Source organism: Anthonomus grandis, chromosome 10 (genome assembly GCF_022605725.1).
Source record: "Anthonomus grandis grandis chromosome 10, icAntGran1.3, whole genome shotgun sequence".
NCBI lineage: Eukaryota > Metazoa > Arthropoda > Insecta > Coleoptera > Curculionidae > Anthonomus > Anthonomus grandis.
Window position 1 is genome coordinate 3500118 of NC_065555.1, and position 21252 is coordinate 3521369.

Consider the following 21252-nt stretch of genomic DNA (forward strand, 5'->3'; position numbering starts at 1 on the left):
CGACGGCCTGTATAGCCTCGAATATTCTTTAATCGTGGTGTGAATATACTGGGAATGTTCAACCTCCCGTTCAGTCGTATTTTACTTTAGGCGCGTAAATTTGAATTAAAACAAAACAATAAAAAAAAACACTGCCGTATGTTTGTTTGCGATGCGACAAAACCCGAAAAATAAAAAAAATTTCAGGGGAAATGGGAGGTTTAAAAGTAACAAATTGCGTCTGGCATTTTTGTCCGTCGTTTTTCCAGTAATTGTGAATTCAACAGGCCAACCCACCTCGCCATGCTACTACTTCCCTTCCGCGAGGTATTAAAACGTTTATGGAGATTAATATGGCTGCTGTTCATGGGGTAAGCGAGACACTCGGTACAATGTACGATGCTAATAAATGCCTTTTTGTTTGGCAATAATAGTGCCTGTGGAATAACAAAACAATGAATTTTTATTTACATAGTTTATGCGGTGGTAGGAGTATATACACGTTTTAAGGTAAAAGGAGAATAAGTTTTGTCATAGTCATGGCACGCTCGATTAAAATTCAAATACTTTAAAACAAACATGGCCGCGACCGTTCAGTCCTACATCCGACCTCTCAATAGGTTCCAAAGTCTAAAATCAACAGACTCGGTTTGAAATGGAAAGAGAGCGGATATGACGAGTTAATGCGCTCTAGTAACTCAACTGCTTGTAAAAGAAAAATTTAATAACAACAACAAGAAAAGGAAGAAAAAGTTCGCGTTAAGTTAACTACCTGTAATAATTAGGCTTTAAATAAAACAAATTACTGTCCAATATGTTTTATTTTTAAGACAAACAATGCCACGTCTTCGAATGTCATCACTTATCAGAATCACCACTTAAATCAGTCACAACTTAAACCCCCACTAAACTTTTTTTAGGCGGTGAGATGTTGGCAATCGAGAACATACTTGATGGGCGGAGTTTGCCACGTTATAGTTCAGTTCAGAGATCTATTAGAATCTTTGATGTGCCGCGAATAGTCCGTGTGCCGGTGTTGCTTGTATTGTCCCATGACATGCATGTTTAAATCGGAAAATTTTATGTAAATGGAGTCATAAAGTAATATTCTAAGCGATATTTAATCATTCCATTAAATAAATAAATGTTTTAAGCATTTTTCTTAGAATTTATAAATTTGATTCGTAAAATTTGACTAAATGCGCCCACGTACTATTTTGTTAGATGCCTGACCTCAGTCGCAGCCAGTCAATCGTGAAAAGTTGCACAGGTCCGGCCTTAAAATGTATTTGTATTTAAAACTTTATTATTCGGGATTTTTGGGTTTAGTTTTATTAAGTTAGAAATTGAAGATAGTTGATAGCAAAATAATATTTAATTTAACTATAAGATTTAAGTACATAAAATAAGTTTAACCGAAAATTTTAATTTAATAAGTTTAGTTTTTAGCGCCATCAATGGGGTGTTTATAACAAGTAATGAGAGTATGGGTGGTACGAATTACTTAGGCCCATTTATTCTGTGTATTAAGGCATTAAATATTTACTGTTTGACACAAAAGAGTAAAATGTTTTGGTTTGTCTTCAAATTTTATATATTTCCTTTTTTTGGGTATTGAGATTTATTTTTACTTGGTGGTGATTATTAATGGGGATTTTGGCTGCCATATTCAATGTCCTTTATTATTGTTTTTGTTTTAATTAATACATATTATGATATATTATTATAATAATATACTCGTGAAAACCCCCATCTCTATATTTCGTACCAATCTCTTTTGATAAAAAGTAATTATGTAGTCAGAAAAGTGGAAGTATATTTTTTTTAAATAAACTTTTACATTAAAAATTATCTAGCGGTCTATAACTTATGCGTTTAAAAGACACAAGTTTTACTTGTAAAAAACACACTTTACATCCTGAATGTAATATTTATTAATTTGTTTGCCTCATATTTAGTTATTGTGCATAATAGGAGAGATTAGGTGAAAATTAACAAAGATAAATGCTTATACTAAAAACTAAAAATCTTATACAAGACACTACATTTTAAGTATACTGAATCCTAAAACTACACTGAGGATACTAAATAATTTTATAAATTTAACCAGCCTTTTGAATCTGGCCCAAAAAATTAATACAATTTTCTAAATTCTGTTTTTTTGCCTTTGTTCTTTAGCAGTTTCTTCCATTAAGGAAGGAAACAGTTTCTCTGTTGCTGCTATGGATTTTAACTTCATCTCGCACATCAGCATATGGATACTAAAGCATTACATTATAATTATATTCTTTATTGTGTCACTTTAAGCTTAAGGACAAACAGTGGGAGTAAGCTGAAAAACCCAAAACTTTAAACTTGTTTAATTAATAAAAATAGGGTGTTCTTACTATGGCAAATAAGGGCCTTTTTTCCAGAGAATGAAGGAAGAAGCAGTCTTTATTGTGTCGCTGAAGGGCATAAATTGCTGCATGTTGTCAATGAGCCAAAAGATAAGATTGGAACAAAATTCGTGATAGGGACTTACTAATTTTTGATCAGTTGACATAAACCCATTCAATTTTTTTTACCCATAAACACTCTATTATTTAAATGTTATTTATGAAAAAACGTTTGAATATTAAAATGTATCAATATCTTTTTGACACATAAGTTTATCTCTATCTAGCTCATAAAGGAATGAGATAAGTTTACTTTTATCTCATATAAATGTTGACAAATTATTATGTTTTTACAGGCACTCCTGAAATAAAAATTCCAATTACTTGACTTTTATAAAATGGATTTTAGTAAGTTCTTTAACAAAAACTAAAAAAGCCTTCAGAGTAGTCCATAACTCGTTCATTTCAAAATTAAATCAATAGAACCATAAGATATTAGGGTACTAACCAGAAACAAATTATTTTGTCTTTTACAGCCACCCCTTGAATAAAAATGCAATTTTCTTGGCTCTTAATAAATGGATTCTAGTCATTTCTTCAAAAAAGAATAAAAAAACCTTAAAAGTAGTTCATAAATTAATAACGGGAAAATTTTGACTGTTAGAACTCAAGGTATAAGTAAGATGCCAATAAGAGACAAATTTTTTCCTTCTGGAATAAAATGTCCGTTTTCTTCCGACTTTTAGTTATTAAATTTTAGTTATTTTTATAGAAAAGACTAGGAAAGTCTTCAAAGTAGTCAATAAATCAATAATAACGAAATTTTTACTACTAGAATTCAAGATATTGGCGGGCCAATAAGAGACAAATTATTTTTTTTCTTACAGGCACTCCTGGAACAAAAAATCCAATTTTTTTGGCTTTTAATAAATGAATTTCAAGCGTTTCTTCAGAAAAGACTAAAAAACCCTTCAGAGCAGTCCATAAATCAATAATTTCAAAATCTTGACTACTAGAACTCAAGATATTATTGTGTCAATAAGGGACAAATTATTTTATTTTTTACAGGCACTCCTGGAATGAAAATTCAATTGTCTTGACATTTAATGAATAAATTCCAATCATTTCTTCAGAAAAGAGATGGCCATAAATCAATAATTGAAAAAATGTTGATTTTAAAATATTGGGGTGCCAATAAGGGACAAATGTTTTTTTTCGCACAGGCACTCCTGGGATGAAATTTCAATGTTCTGGGCTTTTAGTCATTTCTTTAAAAAAGACTAAAAAAATCTTCAGAATAATCCATAAATCAATAATTGCAAAATTTTGACATTTTCCTTCTTGAAAAAATTCCTGTGGTTATTATTAAGTAAGAAAAAAATGTGATTTTTGTTGTAAATTTCTTCGTCAAAAAAAAAATCCTAGACAAACACGAAATTTGATCCTCAACTGCGACAACAGAAGGAAGTAAGCTGTAAAAGACAAAATTTTAGACTTATTTTCTTAGTAAAAACAGTGTTTTTCTTACTATAGCAAAAAAGGGTTTTTCCCAGAGAATGGTGGAAGAAGTTATAATACTAAAACAAATCCACAAACACAAATAAAAAAACACACTTCCTCACAGTAAAAACTGCAAAAAATTTGGACGAATACAGGCCAAATTCTAAATTCACCACATTCATAAAAGGGGAAAAAGGAAAACCAGCAAAACCCATCAAATAATAATGATCTCACCTGACCTCCCTCCCAACTATTAAAGGTGATAGACCCATCCTTAAAGATTTCTTTAAAAATACGTCAAAAGTAATACAAAAACAGCCCATAAATTTATCTGGGTACGGCCCCGTAATTCTCAAAATCAATGGGATAGAGAGAGATACACAATTACTTGCACAGCCTAAAGTAGGAATCGCCAGAACTCTGATGTTTTATCTTTGTTTAATAGACTGGCCAAAAAGAAGTGACAAGTCTGTGAGTGCTGGGAGTGTTTAAAATATTTTGTAAGATGCTTGGATTTTAGTCCGCGGTCAAATTTTTTATATTATTTTCTTGTGATATTATTTTCTTTCTAAAAATTGACATTTTCGAAAGAAAAATAAAAAATACTATAAAACATAATGTTTTACATACAGGGTGTCATTGAAATGGTGTAAAAAAATTCGGGGGGTGATAGTACTCCTAAAAATTTTAAAAAAAGTTCCTATAACTATAGGGCGGAAAATGCATATTAAGGGAGTTAGGGGCACTGAAAGGGTAAATTTAAAAAACGGTTTTTTGAAATTGTAGGCTTAAAAAACGAGATAAAATTTCGAAAAAAAATCCTCTGCCATAAATTTTGACCCAAAATCAAATGGTGATACTGAAAAATAATTTGGAAAATCGGAAAGGGTAGTTTTTGCAAGGGTAGGGGGTTAATTCGTGAATAACTTTTTTTAGGTTATTTTCTTCGCAACGTGGGTTCATTTTTTAAAAACTACATACTTTTTCCTACAAAAAAGGTACTCTTGTTGCACATCGCCCAGAACGATGGTTTTCGAGAAAATTGAAGGCAAAAAGTTTGCTCTGATGGGTTGCTAACTGGTTAAACAACATAAACCTATGAAAGTTATGGGGTTTCAAAAGTAAACACGTAGTTATTAAATAATTAATTGAAAAATCTAAATTTTATGATTTTTAAAACATCTTATTGCTTTAAAAAACGAAATAAACCAATTACCAAAATTCCTTATTAAAATAATGCATTTCTTAATTCATTCATAGTAAATGTTCAAAGTGACCACCATTCATTTCAATGCAGACATCTGCTCTTCTTCTCCATGATCTGCGTACCCTGTGGAATATCCCTGGGGTTGTACGAATTTGATTGGAACAGTCGATAATGCGTTGACGTAGTTGCTCTTCATATTAATCGGCACTGAGTAAACCAAAGTTTTCAAGTGGCCCCAGAAGTAGAAATCTAATGGATTAAGATCTGGTGATCTTGCTGGCCAAGCTTGTGGACCACCACGTCCCATCCAACGCCTCTCAAAAACTTGGTTTAAATGATTCCTCACCGCTAGCGGAAAATGAGCTGGTGCACCATCATGCATAAAATACGTGATCTGCCTCTGTGCTATGGGAACTTCCTCCAAAAGTGCTGGTAGATCATGTATTAGAAAATTAAGGTAACTTTGACCATTTAGCCTAAAATGTTTATTATTATAAATAACAAGCGACTTTTCAAAAGGTGTCAAATTAACCTCGGGGGTAGAAAAAATGGTCCAATAAGTCTATCGCCAAGAATTCCCGCCCAAACATTAACTGAGAATCGAATTTGGTGTCGACTTTCCACAACAGCATGAGGGTTCTCATCGGACCAGTGATGTGTATTATGGTAATTGAAAATTCCATTTCTTGTAAACCCAGCTTCATCCGTGCATAAAATATTTGCCAAAAAAAGGGGTTCTTGTACCTGTTTTCTTAATAACCAACAACAGAAGATGACTCGAGCGGGATAGTCTGCCGGAGCAAGAGCTTGTACCCTTTGGATGTGATACGGATGCAGGAGTTGAGTCTTAAGAGTCATCCACACAGAATGGCGACTCACGTTTTCCCGCGCTGCAATTCTCCTTACAGATATCCCCGGATCTTCCTCTACATGTGCTAAAATGCGCTCCTCAACATCAGGTGTACGTACCATCAAGTTACGGCCACGGTCTTGGTTTCTATGTCCAAATGAACCTGTGTCTCTTAGGCGCTGATGAATTCTCGCAAATATCCGGTGAGAAGGTGCCCTGCGATTTGGATATTTTTGGACATACAAGCGCTTAGCCAAAAGACCGTTTCCGTTTGCTCTTCCATGAATAAAATGCATATCTGCCAGTTCACACACAGGGTATTCCATAATTTGTGAAATTTTACGTTTACGCACACTTCAACAACAATCAACTGACAAAAATATTTATGAACCAGAACATTTTGCCTTCAATTTTCTCGAAAACCATCGTTCTGGGCGATGTGCAACAAGAGTACCTTTTTTGTAGGAAAAAGTATGTAGTTTTTAAAAAATGAACCCACGTTGCGAAGAAAATAACCTAAAAAAAGTTATTCACGAATTAACCCCCTTGCAAAAACTACCCTTTCCGATTTTCCAAATTATTTTTCAGTATCACCATTTGATTTTGGGTCAAAATTTATGGCAGAGGATTTTTTTTCGAAATTTTATCTCGTTTTTTAAGCCTACAATTTCAAAAAACCGTTTTTTAAATTTACCCTTTCAGTGCCCCTAACTCCCTTAATATGCATTTTCCACCCTATAGTTATAGGAACTTTTTTTAAAATTTTTAGGAGTACTATCACCCCCCGAATTTTTTTTACACCATTTCAATGACACCCTGTATATTTAAAATGATTTCATAGATAAACAATAGAAAATTTTTCCATTTAAACATGTATATCACGCGACAATAAATACGACATAGGCGCACGGACTAGTTACTGCGGCATCTGCGACACATCAAAGATTCTAATAGATCTCTGAACTGGACTTTACCTCTCACCGCTACCTTCCTAATATCTCTAAATAAATCCCATTGACTTCTCCGGAAAAAAACTTTAATGAACTTTTTCATGTAGGAGCAAAACATCAAAAAAAAAAAATAAAGAGATTGCTTTCATAAAGAAACCAAAAGGGCCGTATATTATCTCCTTTATACCTTCGTCTCGCGCGCTTAGAAGGGCCGTGAAGAATTTAATATAGCCACGCGGTGTATGTTTTATAGAGCGATATTTTTTGCAAAACAATGCGACCACCCCGCGGGGGGTGAGGAGGATTTTCCGCCTCACAAAGGACAGCGGCTTTAGGATGGAGTGTGAGGAATGCACAGCGTGACGGGTGGTGGGAGCGAGAGGGGCGATAATATTAAAACCGGAATTGGTCTTTGTTATTCGGGCGCGAAAAGATTTTAATGAGCACTTTGTCATTTTTATTATAGTTCGGTTGTTCTTTAATGGGCCAAACGTTTGTCTCTGTTACGGGTTTCTTTGTCGTCTCATTCGGGCCAACATTAAACCAGCGGTGAGATGTTAGCGTGTATAAACCCCGCCCCTATCGGCGCCGTAGGTGGCGCTGATGCTTGATACTCCAACATTTCACCACTTGAAAAATGTCTTTACTATAATTTCCATTTTTATCTTTATATTTATTTAGTCGGAATGACTTTACAGTTGGTCTCGACGACTGCAAATATCTCAGCGGTAATAGAATTTTCCAGAGTCTGGCATCGCCTTTATATGGCAGCCCCAAAAGCACTTTGTGTCGAAAATAAGCGGTCTGTTTTGTATAATGTTCTCGGGCGACAGTTTTCGTTTTTAGTGTCGATTGAAGTTCTGGAATTTTACAGTTTTCCGGCATTTCATTGTCAATTTCTTTGTTTTCCGGCAACGATGTCGGCTACTTCATTTTAATGCGTTTAAATAACGTTACACCAGCGGTGAGATGTATGAACTATATAGGCAAATTGCGCAAACCGATACTCGGCTGTCTTGATGAGATTCGTCAGCCAACATCTCACCACTTCAAATATGTGTCTGCGTTTTTTAGGTTTTTCATCAGGCATCTTTTCAAGGCACTATTTAACATAATTTCATAGGTACTCAAAATCCCTTTTCTCTCTCTGTCAGACGGTTGGGTTGAGTGCATTAAACACCCTGAAAAAATTTTAATATTCTTCTAGGCACTCGAGTGTCAGAATCTTTTTTCTCTCTCTATCACATGGTACTTAAGTGGATTCAATTGTCTGGAAGAAATTAAAATATTCTTACAGGCAGTTGAATGTACTTAAGTACCCTATGATAGAGAGAGAGAGAGAAGATTTCAATTCAAGTGCTTGGAAGGATATTTTAATTTCTTACAGGCAGTTGAATGTACTTAAGTACCATGTGATAGAGAGAGAGAAGAGATTTCAATTCAAGTGCCTGAAAGAATATTTTAATTTCTTACAGGCAGTTGAATGTACTTAAGTACTATGTGATAGAGAGAGAGAGAGAGAGAAGAAATTTCAATTCAAGTGTCTGAAAGAATATTTTAATTTCTTACAGGCAGTTGAATGTACTTAAGTACCATGTGATAAAGAGAGAGAGAAGAGATTTCAATTCCAAGTGCCTGGAAGAATATTTTAATTTTTTACAGGCAGTTGAATGTACTTAAGTACTATGTGATAGAGAGAGAGAGAGAGAGAAGAGATTTCAATTCAAGTGCCTGGAAGAATATTTTAATTTTTTACAGGCAGTTGAATGTACTTAAGTACCATGTGATAGAGAGAGAGAGAGAGAGAGAAGAGATTTCAATTCCAAGTGCCTGGAAGAATATTTTAATTTCTTACAGGCAGTTGAATGTACTTAAGTACCATGTGATAAAGAGAGAGAGAAGAGATTTCAATTCAAGTGCCTGGAAGAATATTTTAATTTCTTACAGACAGTTGAATGTACTTAAGTACCATGTGATAGAGAGAGAGAGAGAGAGAAGAGATTTCAATTCCAAGTGCCTGAAAGAATATTTTAATTTTTTACAGGCAGTTGAATGTACTTAAGTACCATGTGATAGAGAGAGAGAGAGAGAGAGAAGAGATTTCAATTCCAAGTGCCTGGAAGAATATTTTAATTTCTTACAGGCAGTTGAATGTACTTAAGTACCATGTGATAGAGAGAGAGAGAGAGAGATTTCAATTCCAAGTGCCTAGAAGAATATTTTAATTTCTTACAGGCAGTTGAATGTACTTAAGTACCATGTGATAAAGAGAGAGAGAAGAGATTTCAATTCAAGTGCCTGGAAGAATATTTTAATTTCTTACAGACAGTTGAATGTACTTAAGTACCATGTGATAGAGAGAGAGAGAGAGAGAAGAGATTTCAATTCCAAGTGCCTGAAAGAATATTTTAATTTTTTACAGGCAGTTGAATGTACTTAAGTACCATGTGATAGAGAAAGAGAGAGAGAGAGAAGAGATTTCAATTCCAAGTGCCTGGAAGAATATTTTAATTTCTTACAGGCAGTTGAATGTACTTAAGTACCATGTGATAGAGAGAGAGAGAGATAGAGAGAGAAGATATTTCAATTCAATTGCCTGGAAGAATATTTTAATTTCTTACAGGCAGTTGAATGTACTTAAGTACCATGTGATAAAGAGAGAGAGAAGAGATTTCAATTCAAGTGCCTGGAAGAATATTTTAATTTCTTACAGACAGTTGAATGTACTTAAGTACCATGTGATAGAGAGAGAGAGAGAGAAGAGATTTCAATTCCAAGTGCCTGAAAGAATATTTTAATTTCTTACAGGCAGTTGAATGTACTTAAGTACCATGTGATAAAGAGAGAGAGAAGAGATTTCAATTCAAGTGCCTGGAAGAATATTTTAATTTCTTACAGACAGTTGAATGTACTTAAGTACCATGTGATAGAGAGAGAGAGAGATAGAGAGAGAAGATATTTCAATTCAATTGCCTGGAAGAATATTTTAATTTCTTACAGGCAGTTGAATGTACTTAAGTACCATGTGATAAAGAGAGAGAGAAGAGATTTCAATTCCAAGTGCCTAGAAGAATATTTTAATTTCTTACAGACAGTTGAATGTACTTAAGTACCATGTGATAGAGAGAGAGAGAGATAGAGAGAGAAGATATTTCAATTCAATTGCCTGGAAGAATATTTTAATTTCTTACAGGCAGTTGAATGTACTTAAGTACCATGTGATAAAGAGAGAGAGAAGAGATTTCAATTCAAGTGCCTGGAAGAATATTTTAATTTCTTACAGGCAGTTGAATGTACTTAAGTACTATGTGATAGAGAGAGAGAGAGAGAGAAGAGATTTCAATTTAAGTGCCTGGAAGAATATTTTAATTTTTTACAGGCAGTTAAATGTACTTAAGTAGCATGTGATCGAGAGAGAGAGAGACATAGAAGAGATTTCAATTCCAAGTGCCTGGAAGAATATTTTAATTTTTTACAGGCAGTTGAATGTACTTAAGTACCATGTGAAAGAGAGAGAAAAGAGTGAAATAATATTTTATAAGAGAGAGAATATTTTAATTTCCTCCGGGCACTTGAGTTAAAATCTCTTTTCTCTCTCTATCACATGGTACTTAAATGCATTAAATTGTCTGGAAAAATTTGAATATTCTTACAGGCTCTTGAATCTCTCTTCTTTTTTCTCTTTCTGTCACATGGTGATGCAGTAGAAACCCAAAAAAGTGAATTTTCGAGCTACAGTGATGGTATTCGTCTATAGTGATGTCACTATGTAAGTTACATAACTTTCTAAGGCGATACAGACAGTAAATGAAAAATGGGATGCAGTAGAAACCTTAAATATAGAGGGAGTACAATGTTTGTATAAACCAAACGTATCGAAGACGGTCTCACCGATTAAAGCGAAGTTTTTTGACTACTACAATATGTAAAGTTATAATAGGATGAAAATGACACGAATCAATGTAAGATTTACACTGTTAAACTGACACTTTTAAAACACAGTAACAAGAATAATATCGAATAACAATGCCATAGATATACCCGCCTATTATCTAAATCTATGGCTCGAGTTACTTATTTAAAACGACGAACCCCCTCAACCCCCTTTACACAGATTAATCTTGGGGATTTGCAAAACAAGGAGTGAGCTTAACGCCCGTCGCCAACCGTAGGGATGAAATATCACACCCTCGTCCGAATTCTGAAATACCACCTTCTCTCACTAAGGGCGGGCTAAAAATTATTGCAGGGAGATTATGATGTAATGCTCCTGCTGCAAAAATATATTAGGCGAGTTATCCTCCTGCTTGTGTAAGTTATGGGTGGCATCTCCTGTAGCTCAGGTGTTGTCTTCCGAGTAATAATTCAGAGCGTTCCCGAGGGGATATTAATTATTATTTTCCTCTTTAAAAAGTGTGGAAATTGGGTTTTTATTGTGCCCATCATAAATAAAAAATTCAAAACATATAATAGGACAAATCGCTTCGACTTTCTGGCCGCTTGATATAACCGCAGGAGGGACATTTCCCGCTATTACTTCGCACTTATCCTTCGGCCATAACCGTTCCCGTATGCAGGACACTACTACGTCCTGCAGATGATGGCTCGTTATATTTCCACCGTTCCTTTACATCCCTTTTTCGTGATATAGGTTGCATAAACTTCACTTAAGTATGTCTTTTTTTTATTTATAAAAGAAAAATAGGATGTTAACAGGCCGAAACCCAAATGGACATCCACAAATTACAAAGTGTTTCAGGTGTACTTAAGTAAAAAAGAACAATAATATAATAAAGTGCTAATTTAGCGTCCTTGTTAATTAGAACTAGGATCTGTTGGATGCTCTTCTTAAGCATAGAAGGATGGTATATAATTATTGTTTCATACAACAACAACGGTGGCTTAATAAAAAAACTTTTTTTTTGCAGAAAATCATTACCTAGAGGAAAAACTTTGTTATAAATTAATTAAAAAATTTAGGAGCATTATATATAATATGGCTACTTCTTTCAGTGGGCACTGAAAGAAGTGTAGTTTAAACTGGAAACTTTCGGGCTCATTTGACGTGGAAAAAACTTCTTTTTTCTATCCTAATTGAACTTCACCATCCCGATTCTCGTTAGAAAACGCTTGCTTGCTCGGTTCGGGTTTTTGTCCTGCGGCTAAAGCGACAAAACATCTGCCGAAGTTCCCTAAAAGGTTTTCACTGTTTCCCGATCGATTAATTTCCGTTTATGTGGATGGATTCGACTGTTAAATACCCGAGAGCAGGGTTCGAAGGAACAAAACTTCAACATTAATCATGTAATAACTTCATAGCGCGGGTAGACAATGGGGGATCAGTGAAATAAATACGGTTTCTGGATTTCAACGATGACAACGACGGTGTGCAAAGAAGCGACTGCCGCAATCGTTTTCCCCCCCCCCCCCGTTTCCCGGATTCCTGCCAACAAAGAGACTGGATTAATTTCAGTTGCATTCTTGTATTGTTTCAGGTGGTCCCTGGAGGTAATATAATAGCGTAATCCAGGTTTCGCGTCTTAAATTCCCAGGGAAATTAATTGGTTTATCAACATTTTGGGATAGTTTATTTCTGGAAGGAGTCATTGGAATAAAAAGGAGACTATTAAATTAAATACAATTTTATTCATCACAATTTGTACAAACTATGCATCTTAAAATAACAAGCATTAATTTTAATGAAATGTGACAAATAAAGAATAACTCCGCGATTAAAATACAACCGATTCATAACTCTGTAGAGCAACCAAATTACATACTAAGTATAAAGCTGAATGACTTGAAAATTACCATTGAATATTTCAGAATAGAATTAACTATTCATTCGTTACATCTAGGATCTGTGGTTCTCTTCTTAAGCATAGAAGGATGGTATAATTATCGTTTCATACACGTTAATGCATTTCCTACTATTTTCTTCGATATTAGAGTCATTTTTAATATACAGGGTGTCAAAATGTTTCTATAGGCTTTTAAGGAGGTTAATTAAAAACGTGTAGTCAAAATTATATTAAAATTTATAGTACGAAACAAATATAATTATATAATATAAAACAAAAACTTCTCTGGTCCATGCGTATCATGTTGAAAAACAGGGATTTTGCAGAGGAATTTTTTACTGGCAAGCTGTTTGGGGTGGGTGGGGGGTGTAAGGGTTGTGTTGATAAAAAACGTTTTTATAGCATTAAATAACTGCCTTAAAAGAAATAATTTAATTTATTTAATAGTGAACTCTCTCAGGTTATAGAAAATTAACTATAATTAATTTATATTATTCTTTATTTTTAATAACTTATACACAGCATGGAAAGCTTTGTATAGTGTGTATCAAATCAATATTTTTGAATAGTATTTTTTCGAATTTTCTTATACATATTATGTGAGTTACATTACCAACAATATCAGATGTTTAATTTACAAGTTTTACCTCCTAAAGACAATTAAAAAAAAAAAGATTATGGTAAAGTCCAGTTCAGAGATCTATTAAAATCTTTGATGTGTCGCAGATGCCGCACTAACTAGTCCGTGCGCCTATGTCATATTTATTGTTGCATGATCATGATATACATGTTTAAACGGCAGAATTTTATATTGTCTATCTATGAAATCATTTTAAATATATGTAAAACCCCATGTTTTATACTATTTTTTATTTTTCTTTCGAAGATGTCAATTTTTAGAAAGAAAATAATATCAAAAAATTGACCGTGGACTAAAATCCAAATATCTTACAAAATATTTTAAACACTTCCAGCATTCACATACTTGTCACCTCTTTTTAGCCAGTCTATTAAACAAAGATAAAACGCCTGCGTTCTGGCGATTCCTACTTTAGGCTGTGCAAGTGATTGTGTATCTATCTCTATCCCACTGATTTTGAGAATTACGGGGCCCTACCCAAATAAATTTTTGAACCGGTTTTGTATTACTTTCGACGTGTTTTTAAAGAGATCTTTAAGGATGGGTCTATCACCTTTAATAGTTGGGACACGTTTATGAAAGTAAAGAATTTAGAATTTGGCCTGTATTCGTCTAAATTTTTTGCAGTTTTTACTGTGAGGAAGTGTGTTTTTTTTTATTTGTGTTTGTGGATTTGTTTTGGTATTATAACTAAAGACCTTAAAATGTTTCGACCTTGGGAAAATAGGCAGGAAAATGTGGCAAATAAAGAGGACAGTGTTTGTGCCGACTTATGAAGACCGTGGGTGCACAAAAAAGACAATAATATTTATGGTGAAAACAATAAGAGTGATCTGGACAGTGATTTAGACTCATATAGTTCTGATGGTTCATTTTCTTGTGTTTAGGAAGCAGAGGAAGAAGCCAGGGAAGTAAAAGCTATAGGGGAAAATCAAGGGGTTTTAAAACGTAATTGTTTAAGTACAGATGCCAAACAAATTTGTTTAAATGTCTATAACAATCTAAGGAATAATCCTCAGTTCACAAATGATTGTAGTGCTTTGCAAAAAACAGCGTTTTTAACAGGGGTTCCCTATTGTACAATATGCCTGTAAAAAAAGGAATTAAAGGCAGAATAAAAAGGAAAGATGCAGGAAAATCAAAGGGACTTGACACGGATATTGCCAAATTGCTAAGGAAAGGTGTGTATTCTACGTACAAAAACAATGAGGTTCTGACCATAGAGATGATTAAGGACACCTTATCGGCAAGGGACAAACATTTTTCAGTCCTCTCAACCTTGCGGAGATACCTGATAAAACTTGGATTTAAGCTTAAGATGGTTAACAAAAGAACTGCTATAATGAAATTGTCAGGTGGTGTATAGAATATTTGAGGAAAATTTAAAAATTTCAGGAGGAAGAAAGATCCATATATTATTTAGATGAAACCTGGTATGATACACATGACATGGCAAAAAAGGGTTGGACTGATAGTTCTAACAATGTGTCCAAAAAGATGTTCCACCAAACAGAGGATCTCGGATGATCATGTGACTGAAATTGTGTGGCAAAAAAATAGAAGAGTGCAATGTGGACTAATATAGGACATAGAAACATGCATGCAGATATATTTGAAACCTGGTTTGAGAAAATTAAACCAGTTAACATATTTTGTTTACAGTTTACTGCCTCTGTTTGTCCTTCAGCGACACATTAAAGACTGCTTCTTTCTGCATTCTCTGGGAAAAAGTCCCTTTTTTGCCATAGTAAGAAAACCCTTTTTTTACTAATTAAACCAGTTAACATATTTTTTTTTACAGTTACTGTCACACTTGTTCTGTCATAGAGAGGCAAGACTACTTCTTTCATAATTCACTGGAAGAAAAAAGCCTATTTTACACCTGAGTTGTAATTATTTAAAAAAAAAATTGTATTTGTTATTAATTTAATTTAAAAATTATTTCTGCTGCTCGTGTACACTTTTTAAATCTGTTTTAGTATCCAAATGATTTATTGCGACTGTGCGAAATGAAGTTGGAATCCATAGCGGCAACAAAGAAACTGGTTCCTTCCTTTATGGAAGAAACTGCTAAAGAAAAAAAAGAAAAATTGAGTTTAGAAAATTGTATTAACTCTTTGGGTCAGATTCAAATGAGTAATTTTAAGATTTTGTATAAAAATTTTAGTTTTTAGTATAAGCATTTATTTTTGTTAATTTTCATCTAATCTCTCCTATTATGCACAATAACTATATATGAGGCAAACAAATTAATAAATATTATATTCAGGATGTAAAGTGTGTTTTTTTTTTGTAAAACTTGTGTCTTTTAAACGCATAAAGTATAGACAGCTAGATGATTTTTAATGTAAAAGTTTATTTTAAAAAATATACTTCCAATTTTCTGACTACATAATTACTCTTTATCAAAAGAAGTTGGTACTAAATATAGAGATGGGGGATTTTCATGAGTATATTATTATAATAATATATCATAATATGTATTAATTAAAAAAAAACTATAATAAAGGACATTGAATATGGCAGCCACAATCCCCATTAATAATCACCACCATGTAAAAATAAATCTCAATTCCCAAAAAAAGGAAATATATAAAATTTGAAGACAAACAAAAACATTTTACACTTTTGTGTCAAAAAGTAACTATTTAATACCTTAATCCACAGAATAAATGGGCTTAAGTAATTCGTATCACCTATTCTCTCATCAAACTCAAAAATGTTTTATTGTCAATATAAACATAGAAGTTGTAGACAAAGCCAATAGACTGTACATTAAAGGGATAAAAACGAGAAACTAATTTAAAATAAAATAAAATTATATAAGACTTTGAAAAATACTTAAATGCTAATCATTAAAAAATTCACCTAAACTATAGTACGCTTTACTAGCAAGAAATATTTTCGTCCTTGTACGTAGGCTTTTTTCAGTCTTAATTTGTCTTATTTCTAGTGGAAGTTTATTAAACAGCTTTCTACCTCCATATATGATAGAGCTACGGACAAGTTCAAAATGAGGAATGGGTTGAATGGGCCTTAACAAATAATTTTGTCGCGTATTATAGTGGCTTCCTAAGTGGAGTTCCTGTTTATATTTTCTAAAAACTAAGCAAACTGTTTCCAAAATAAAAATACAACACAGGGTTAAAATATTATAACTTACAAAAAGCGGGCGACATGAGTCACGAGGCTTGGCCCCACCTAGATATCTAATGGCCCTTTTCTGGAGTAGAAACACTGAACTAAAAAGTGAATTTGAACATGAACCCCAAAAGCAAATTCCATATCGAAGGTGCGACTCGATAATCGCGAAGTATGCAGAACTGGCGATGGAGAAATTAAAACTGGTGGCAATAACCCTTAGGGCATAGCAGCCTGATGAGACTTTTCTACATGCATTCACAATACAGTCTTTAAATTTAAGGAACTTGTCTATGGAAAGACCCAAAAACTTACTGAACGGTGGCATGGTGATGGCTTCGTTATTTAAACATATATCATTTGTATTACATTTAAAATTAAGGATATTTGTTTTGGAAACATTAAATGTCAAAAAATTTGCATCACACTAGTCTTTTATTTTTAACAAATCTGCACGTATATTGGCCTCCATTTGAAAGACATCAGAGTCGTGCCAGAGGATGGTGGTATCATCGGCACACCAGTTACCTGCAGTTGTGGCAGATCGTTCACATAAATGAGAAAAAGTAAAGGACCAAGTACTGATCCTTGCGGAACACCCACATTTATATTAAGTTCCTGAAACCATCCTCACCTTAACGAGCCGTTCCACGATCTTGGCTAAAGTAGGCAATAACTTTAGTTACGTAGTAACTTACTTAGTTTTCTATTTCGTTTCTTAATATTGACAACAGGAAAAGCAAAAATGTGTTAAAATTGTTTAATACTATTTGATGAAAGCTATGCAGTGGGTTAACAGTAGTCAATACATTATTCCAACTTGACATATTGCAAAGCAAAGAGACTTGACTTGTTATAAGGGACTGATGGCGCTAAAAACTAAACTTATGAAATTAAAATTTTTGGTTAAACTCATTTAACGTACTTAAATCTTATATTTAAATTAAATATTATCTTGCTATCAACTATCCTGAATTTCTAACTTAATAAAACTAAACCCAAAAATCCCGAATAATAAAGTTTTAAATACAAATAAATTTTAAGGCCGGACCTGTGCAACTTTTCACGCTTGAGTGGCTGTGACTAAGGTCAGGCGTTTAACAAAATAGTACGTGGGCACATGCAGTCACATTTTACGAATCAAATGTATACATTCTTATAAAATTGCTTAAAACATTTATTTATTTTATGAAATGATTAAATATCGCTTAGAATAATACTTTATGACTCTTTCCACATAAAATTTTGCGGTTTAAAGATGCATGTCATGTGACAATACAAGCAACACCGGCACACGGACTATTTGCGGTACATCAAAGATTCTAATAGATCTCTGAACTGAACTATAATATAATAGCGTCTTAAATTTCCAGGGAAATTAATTGGTTTATCAACATTTTGGGATAGTTTATTTCTGGATGGAGTCATTGGGATGAAAAGGAGACTAGCAAATTAAATACAATTTTATTCATCACAATTTGTACAAACTAAACATCTAAAAATAATAAACATTATTACAATTATTACAAATATAAAACTAAATGACTTTTGAAAATTACCATTGAATATTTCAGAATAGAATTAACTATTCATTCATTACATTTAGACAATCAACATACTTTCCTACCTCCATAAATGTCCGAATACTGACTGATTAATACTACTTAGATAGGATCTAGGATCCGTGGTTCTCTTCTTAAGCATAGAGGGATCGTATAATTATTGTTTCATACACGTTAATGCATCTCCTACTATTTTCTTCGATATTAGAGTCATTTTTAATATACAGGGTGTCAAAATGGTTCTATAGGCTTATTTTAAGGAGGTTATGTTCCTATTAAAATTAAAAACGTTCAGTCAAAATTATATTAAAATTTATAGTATGAAACAAATATAATATATAATATAAAACAAAAACTTCTCTGGTCCATGCGTATCATGTTGAAAAACAGGGATTTTGCAGAGCATTTTTTTACTGGTAATCTGTTTGGGGTGGGTGGGGGGTGTATGGGTAGTGTTGATAAAAAACGTTTTTATTGCATAAAATAATTGCCTTAAAAGAAATAATTTAATTTATTTAATAGTTAACTCTCTCAGGTTATAGAAAATTAACTCTTTATTTTTAATCACTTATACACACTACACAGTATGAAAAGCTTTGTATAGTTTGTATCAAATCAATAATATCGAATTTTCTTATACATATGTCAGTTACATTATCAACAATATCACAGGTTTAATTTACAAGTTTTATCTCCTAAAGGCAATTATTAAAAAGAAATTAGATTATGGTATATTAGTCTCTTGTAGAAGCCTTACTTAGGTACGACCTTAGGTACCGAACCGACTTTAGGTACGACATCTTGGTGTGGGGGTGGAATGTATAATGTAAACGTGGAACAAGAGTAATGCAAAATTATATCGTAAAAAAACCGTTCTCAGAAAATTAAAACTGTCGCCTCCTACATATTATATACAGGGGAAATATCAGCTTGAAATTATATATATTTAAACAGCAAATTTAGTTGCAATAAAATATCGCATAATTATTCTACAAGAAATAAATCAAACCAACTATATAACAGCATATTCTGTAAAAATACTATGGAACAACATTTTGAATGAAACTTTATAATTAGTTACCTCAGACGAATGGACGCCTAGAGAATGTGGGTTAATATAGAAATAAATTAAAAGAATATACAATATTATACAGGGTGTTTCAAAATTACTACATATATTTTAAGGGCGTATTCCTGAAGTCAAAATAAGACTTTTTTTTCCTATAAACATGGGTCCTAAAATGCACCCCCTTCAAGCTACAGCCATCGCAAGAAGTGTAAAAAAAATCGATTTTTTAAAACTGTGCCTACAGTTTTGCATCAAATTTAACGAAATTTGGAATACCCCCGTTAATTTAGGCGGTCTATTTACTCTTTATCTTAGAAAAGGCGTAAAACTAATTTTAAGGGGTAAACTGAGGGAGTGCACACTTTTGACGGCCAAAATTTTATGTGTACATGCATTTTTTTTAAATTAAGCTACACCAAAAAATAGACCATAAAAAAATTTAAGTTTTTGGTCTCTCGCATTGTTTTCATACGACTATTAGTTTTTGAGAAAATCGCCGGTGAATAAAAGGATAGCAATATCGTAAATTAAAAATCAAAGAAAAAAATTAAGAATTAAGCTGTGTTTCGCAATTGTTGACATTTTTATTTTTGAGGTTTTAATTGTAGGCTGTCAGTATTTGTTTTAGACATTTTTTAACTTGCTTGACATTTGGTGTAAAATAAATTTACTGTCATTGTTGACTTTGTTCAATTCCAGTAGTTTACTTCCCGTTTTAGATTTAAAGTGTAGTTTTTATTCCCATGTTTTATTTCTAAATGCTAACATTGCTAAAATGGAAAATGAACGTTATTCATTCGAACATCTCGCAGACATCCATTTTGTTTATGGTCTTGCTGATGGTAACGCGTATGATGCTCAAAGATTGTGTCAGTTAAGGTTTCCTAATCGCCGACTCCCGAATGTACGAACATTTTCAGAGTCACATCGGCATCTTAGGGAATACGGTAGTTTTCGGACCCCCAGGAACAATGCAGGCAGACCGTAACAAGCACGAAACCCAGTGACAGAGGAGCAAATTTTGAATGCCATCGACGACGATCCTGGCCTAAGCACCCGACAAATAGCTCGGAATTTGGATGTTTCTCATGCAACTGTTTGGCGGGTTTTGCACGAAAATAGCTTGTATCCATACCATATTCAAAGAGTTCAAGCTTTGCTACCTCAAGATTTCCCAAGGCGCTTACAGTTTGCAAGGTGGTTACTTCAGAGATGCGCGAAAGATAATAATTTTTTAGCAAGTATTCTATTCACAAACGAAGCTCATTTTTCGCGGGAAGGGCTGGTGAATTTTCACAATGGGCATGTTTGGGCAGCAGAGAATCCGCACGAAATTAGGCAATCTCACCACCAGGAGCACTTTAGCCTTAATGTATGGGCAGGTTTAGTGGGAGATGAGTTAATTGGTCGTTGCCCTGAAACGTTCGTAGAGCTAAAAGTTGAAAATGAGAAGTTGCTCATTGTCCTCTGTATGCCCAAAACGGGTCTCTCTCTCTCTAACTCTTTATTTTGCCCTACATTTATTGTCAATAATAGTGGTAACCTAGTGCGGGTTCATCACACTCTCCAAACTCTTTAAATATTTTACTAATTACATAAGAACGTTCCCGGTCGTCGTTGGTTGGTGTGAAGTTGACGTATGGTAACTGTTAACCTAGAATTATAGACATAAGTAAATTGTTGTTAGTTTTTTAAGGAATGAAATTAGTGAGTGTAATAAAATCAGTGAAAGTAGCAAGTGTAAATAAAGTAGAGTTAGTACAAGTGGTTAGAGACAGTTTATAGAGACTGCATATAGACAGCGGAAAAAGTGTTAATTTAAGTCTACCCAATTACTGTTATTCCAAGTTCCAGTGACTACTAATAGATGTACATATTTAGAAAATAAATGTGTTTCATTTATTAGATTACAATTAATTCTTCAAGGGAAGAATTATACAGTGCACCGCTTCTTCATAGACACAATTATACAATTGTGTTCCCCTTGTGTTTGGGGAAGACGCCACAGAGCAAATCTCCCCCGATCAAGAAATACTCCCGGAATTTTAGAGCGAGTAAGACAATCTATGAGAAGACGAATGGAGGCTTGTATTGCAGCGGGGGGTGCGCATTTCGAGCACTTTTTATAAAAAAAAAATATTTGTTTCTCAGAAGTTTATTGTTTATTTAAAAAAT

At 33.5% G+C, this 21252-nt stretch overlaps 2 protein-coding genes and 1 long non-coding RNA gene across 5 annotated transcripts in view; 1 reads left to right on the forward strand and 2 right to left on the reverse strand.

Annotated features, from left to right (window-relative positions):
• Nucleotides 1–21252, forward strand: part of LOC126741686 (protein sprint) — a 188003-nt gene that overhangs the window by 11798 nt on the left and 154953 nt on the right. The gene's annotated exons all lie outside the window — the stretch shown is intronic.
• Nucleotides 1–21252, reverse strand: part of LOC126741688 (uncharacterized) — a 78083-nt gene that overhangs the window by 9710 nt on the left and 47121 nt on the right. The gene's annotated exons all lie outside the window — the stretch shown is intronic.
• Nucleotides 4350–6278, reverse strand: LOC126741687 (uncharacterized). Its single transcript, XM_050448220.1, has 2 exons — nucleotides 5597–6278; nucleotides 4350–5540 (listed from the first exon to the last, which is right to left on the reverse strand). Exons 1-2 carry the CDS (start codon nucleotides 6238–6240, stop codon nucleotides 5141–5143), a joined length of 1044 nt encoding a protein of 347 aa, XP_050304177.1. The 5' UTR covers nucleotides 6241–6278; the 3' UTR covers nucleotides 4350–5140.

Bases quoted from the DNA above. Each gene is read 5' to 3' on its own strand.
- LOC126741687 (XM_050448220.1), bottom strand. From the start codon at position 6,240: ATGGAATACCCTGTGTGTGAACTGGCAGATATGCATTTTATTCATGGA. The intron at 5,541-5,596 runs GTTAATTTGACA...TAAACATTTTAG, and splicing joins CCATTTTTTCTACCCCCGAG to GCTAAATGGTCAAAGTTACC.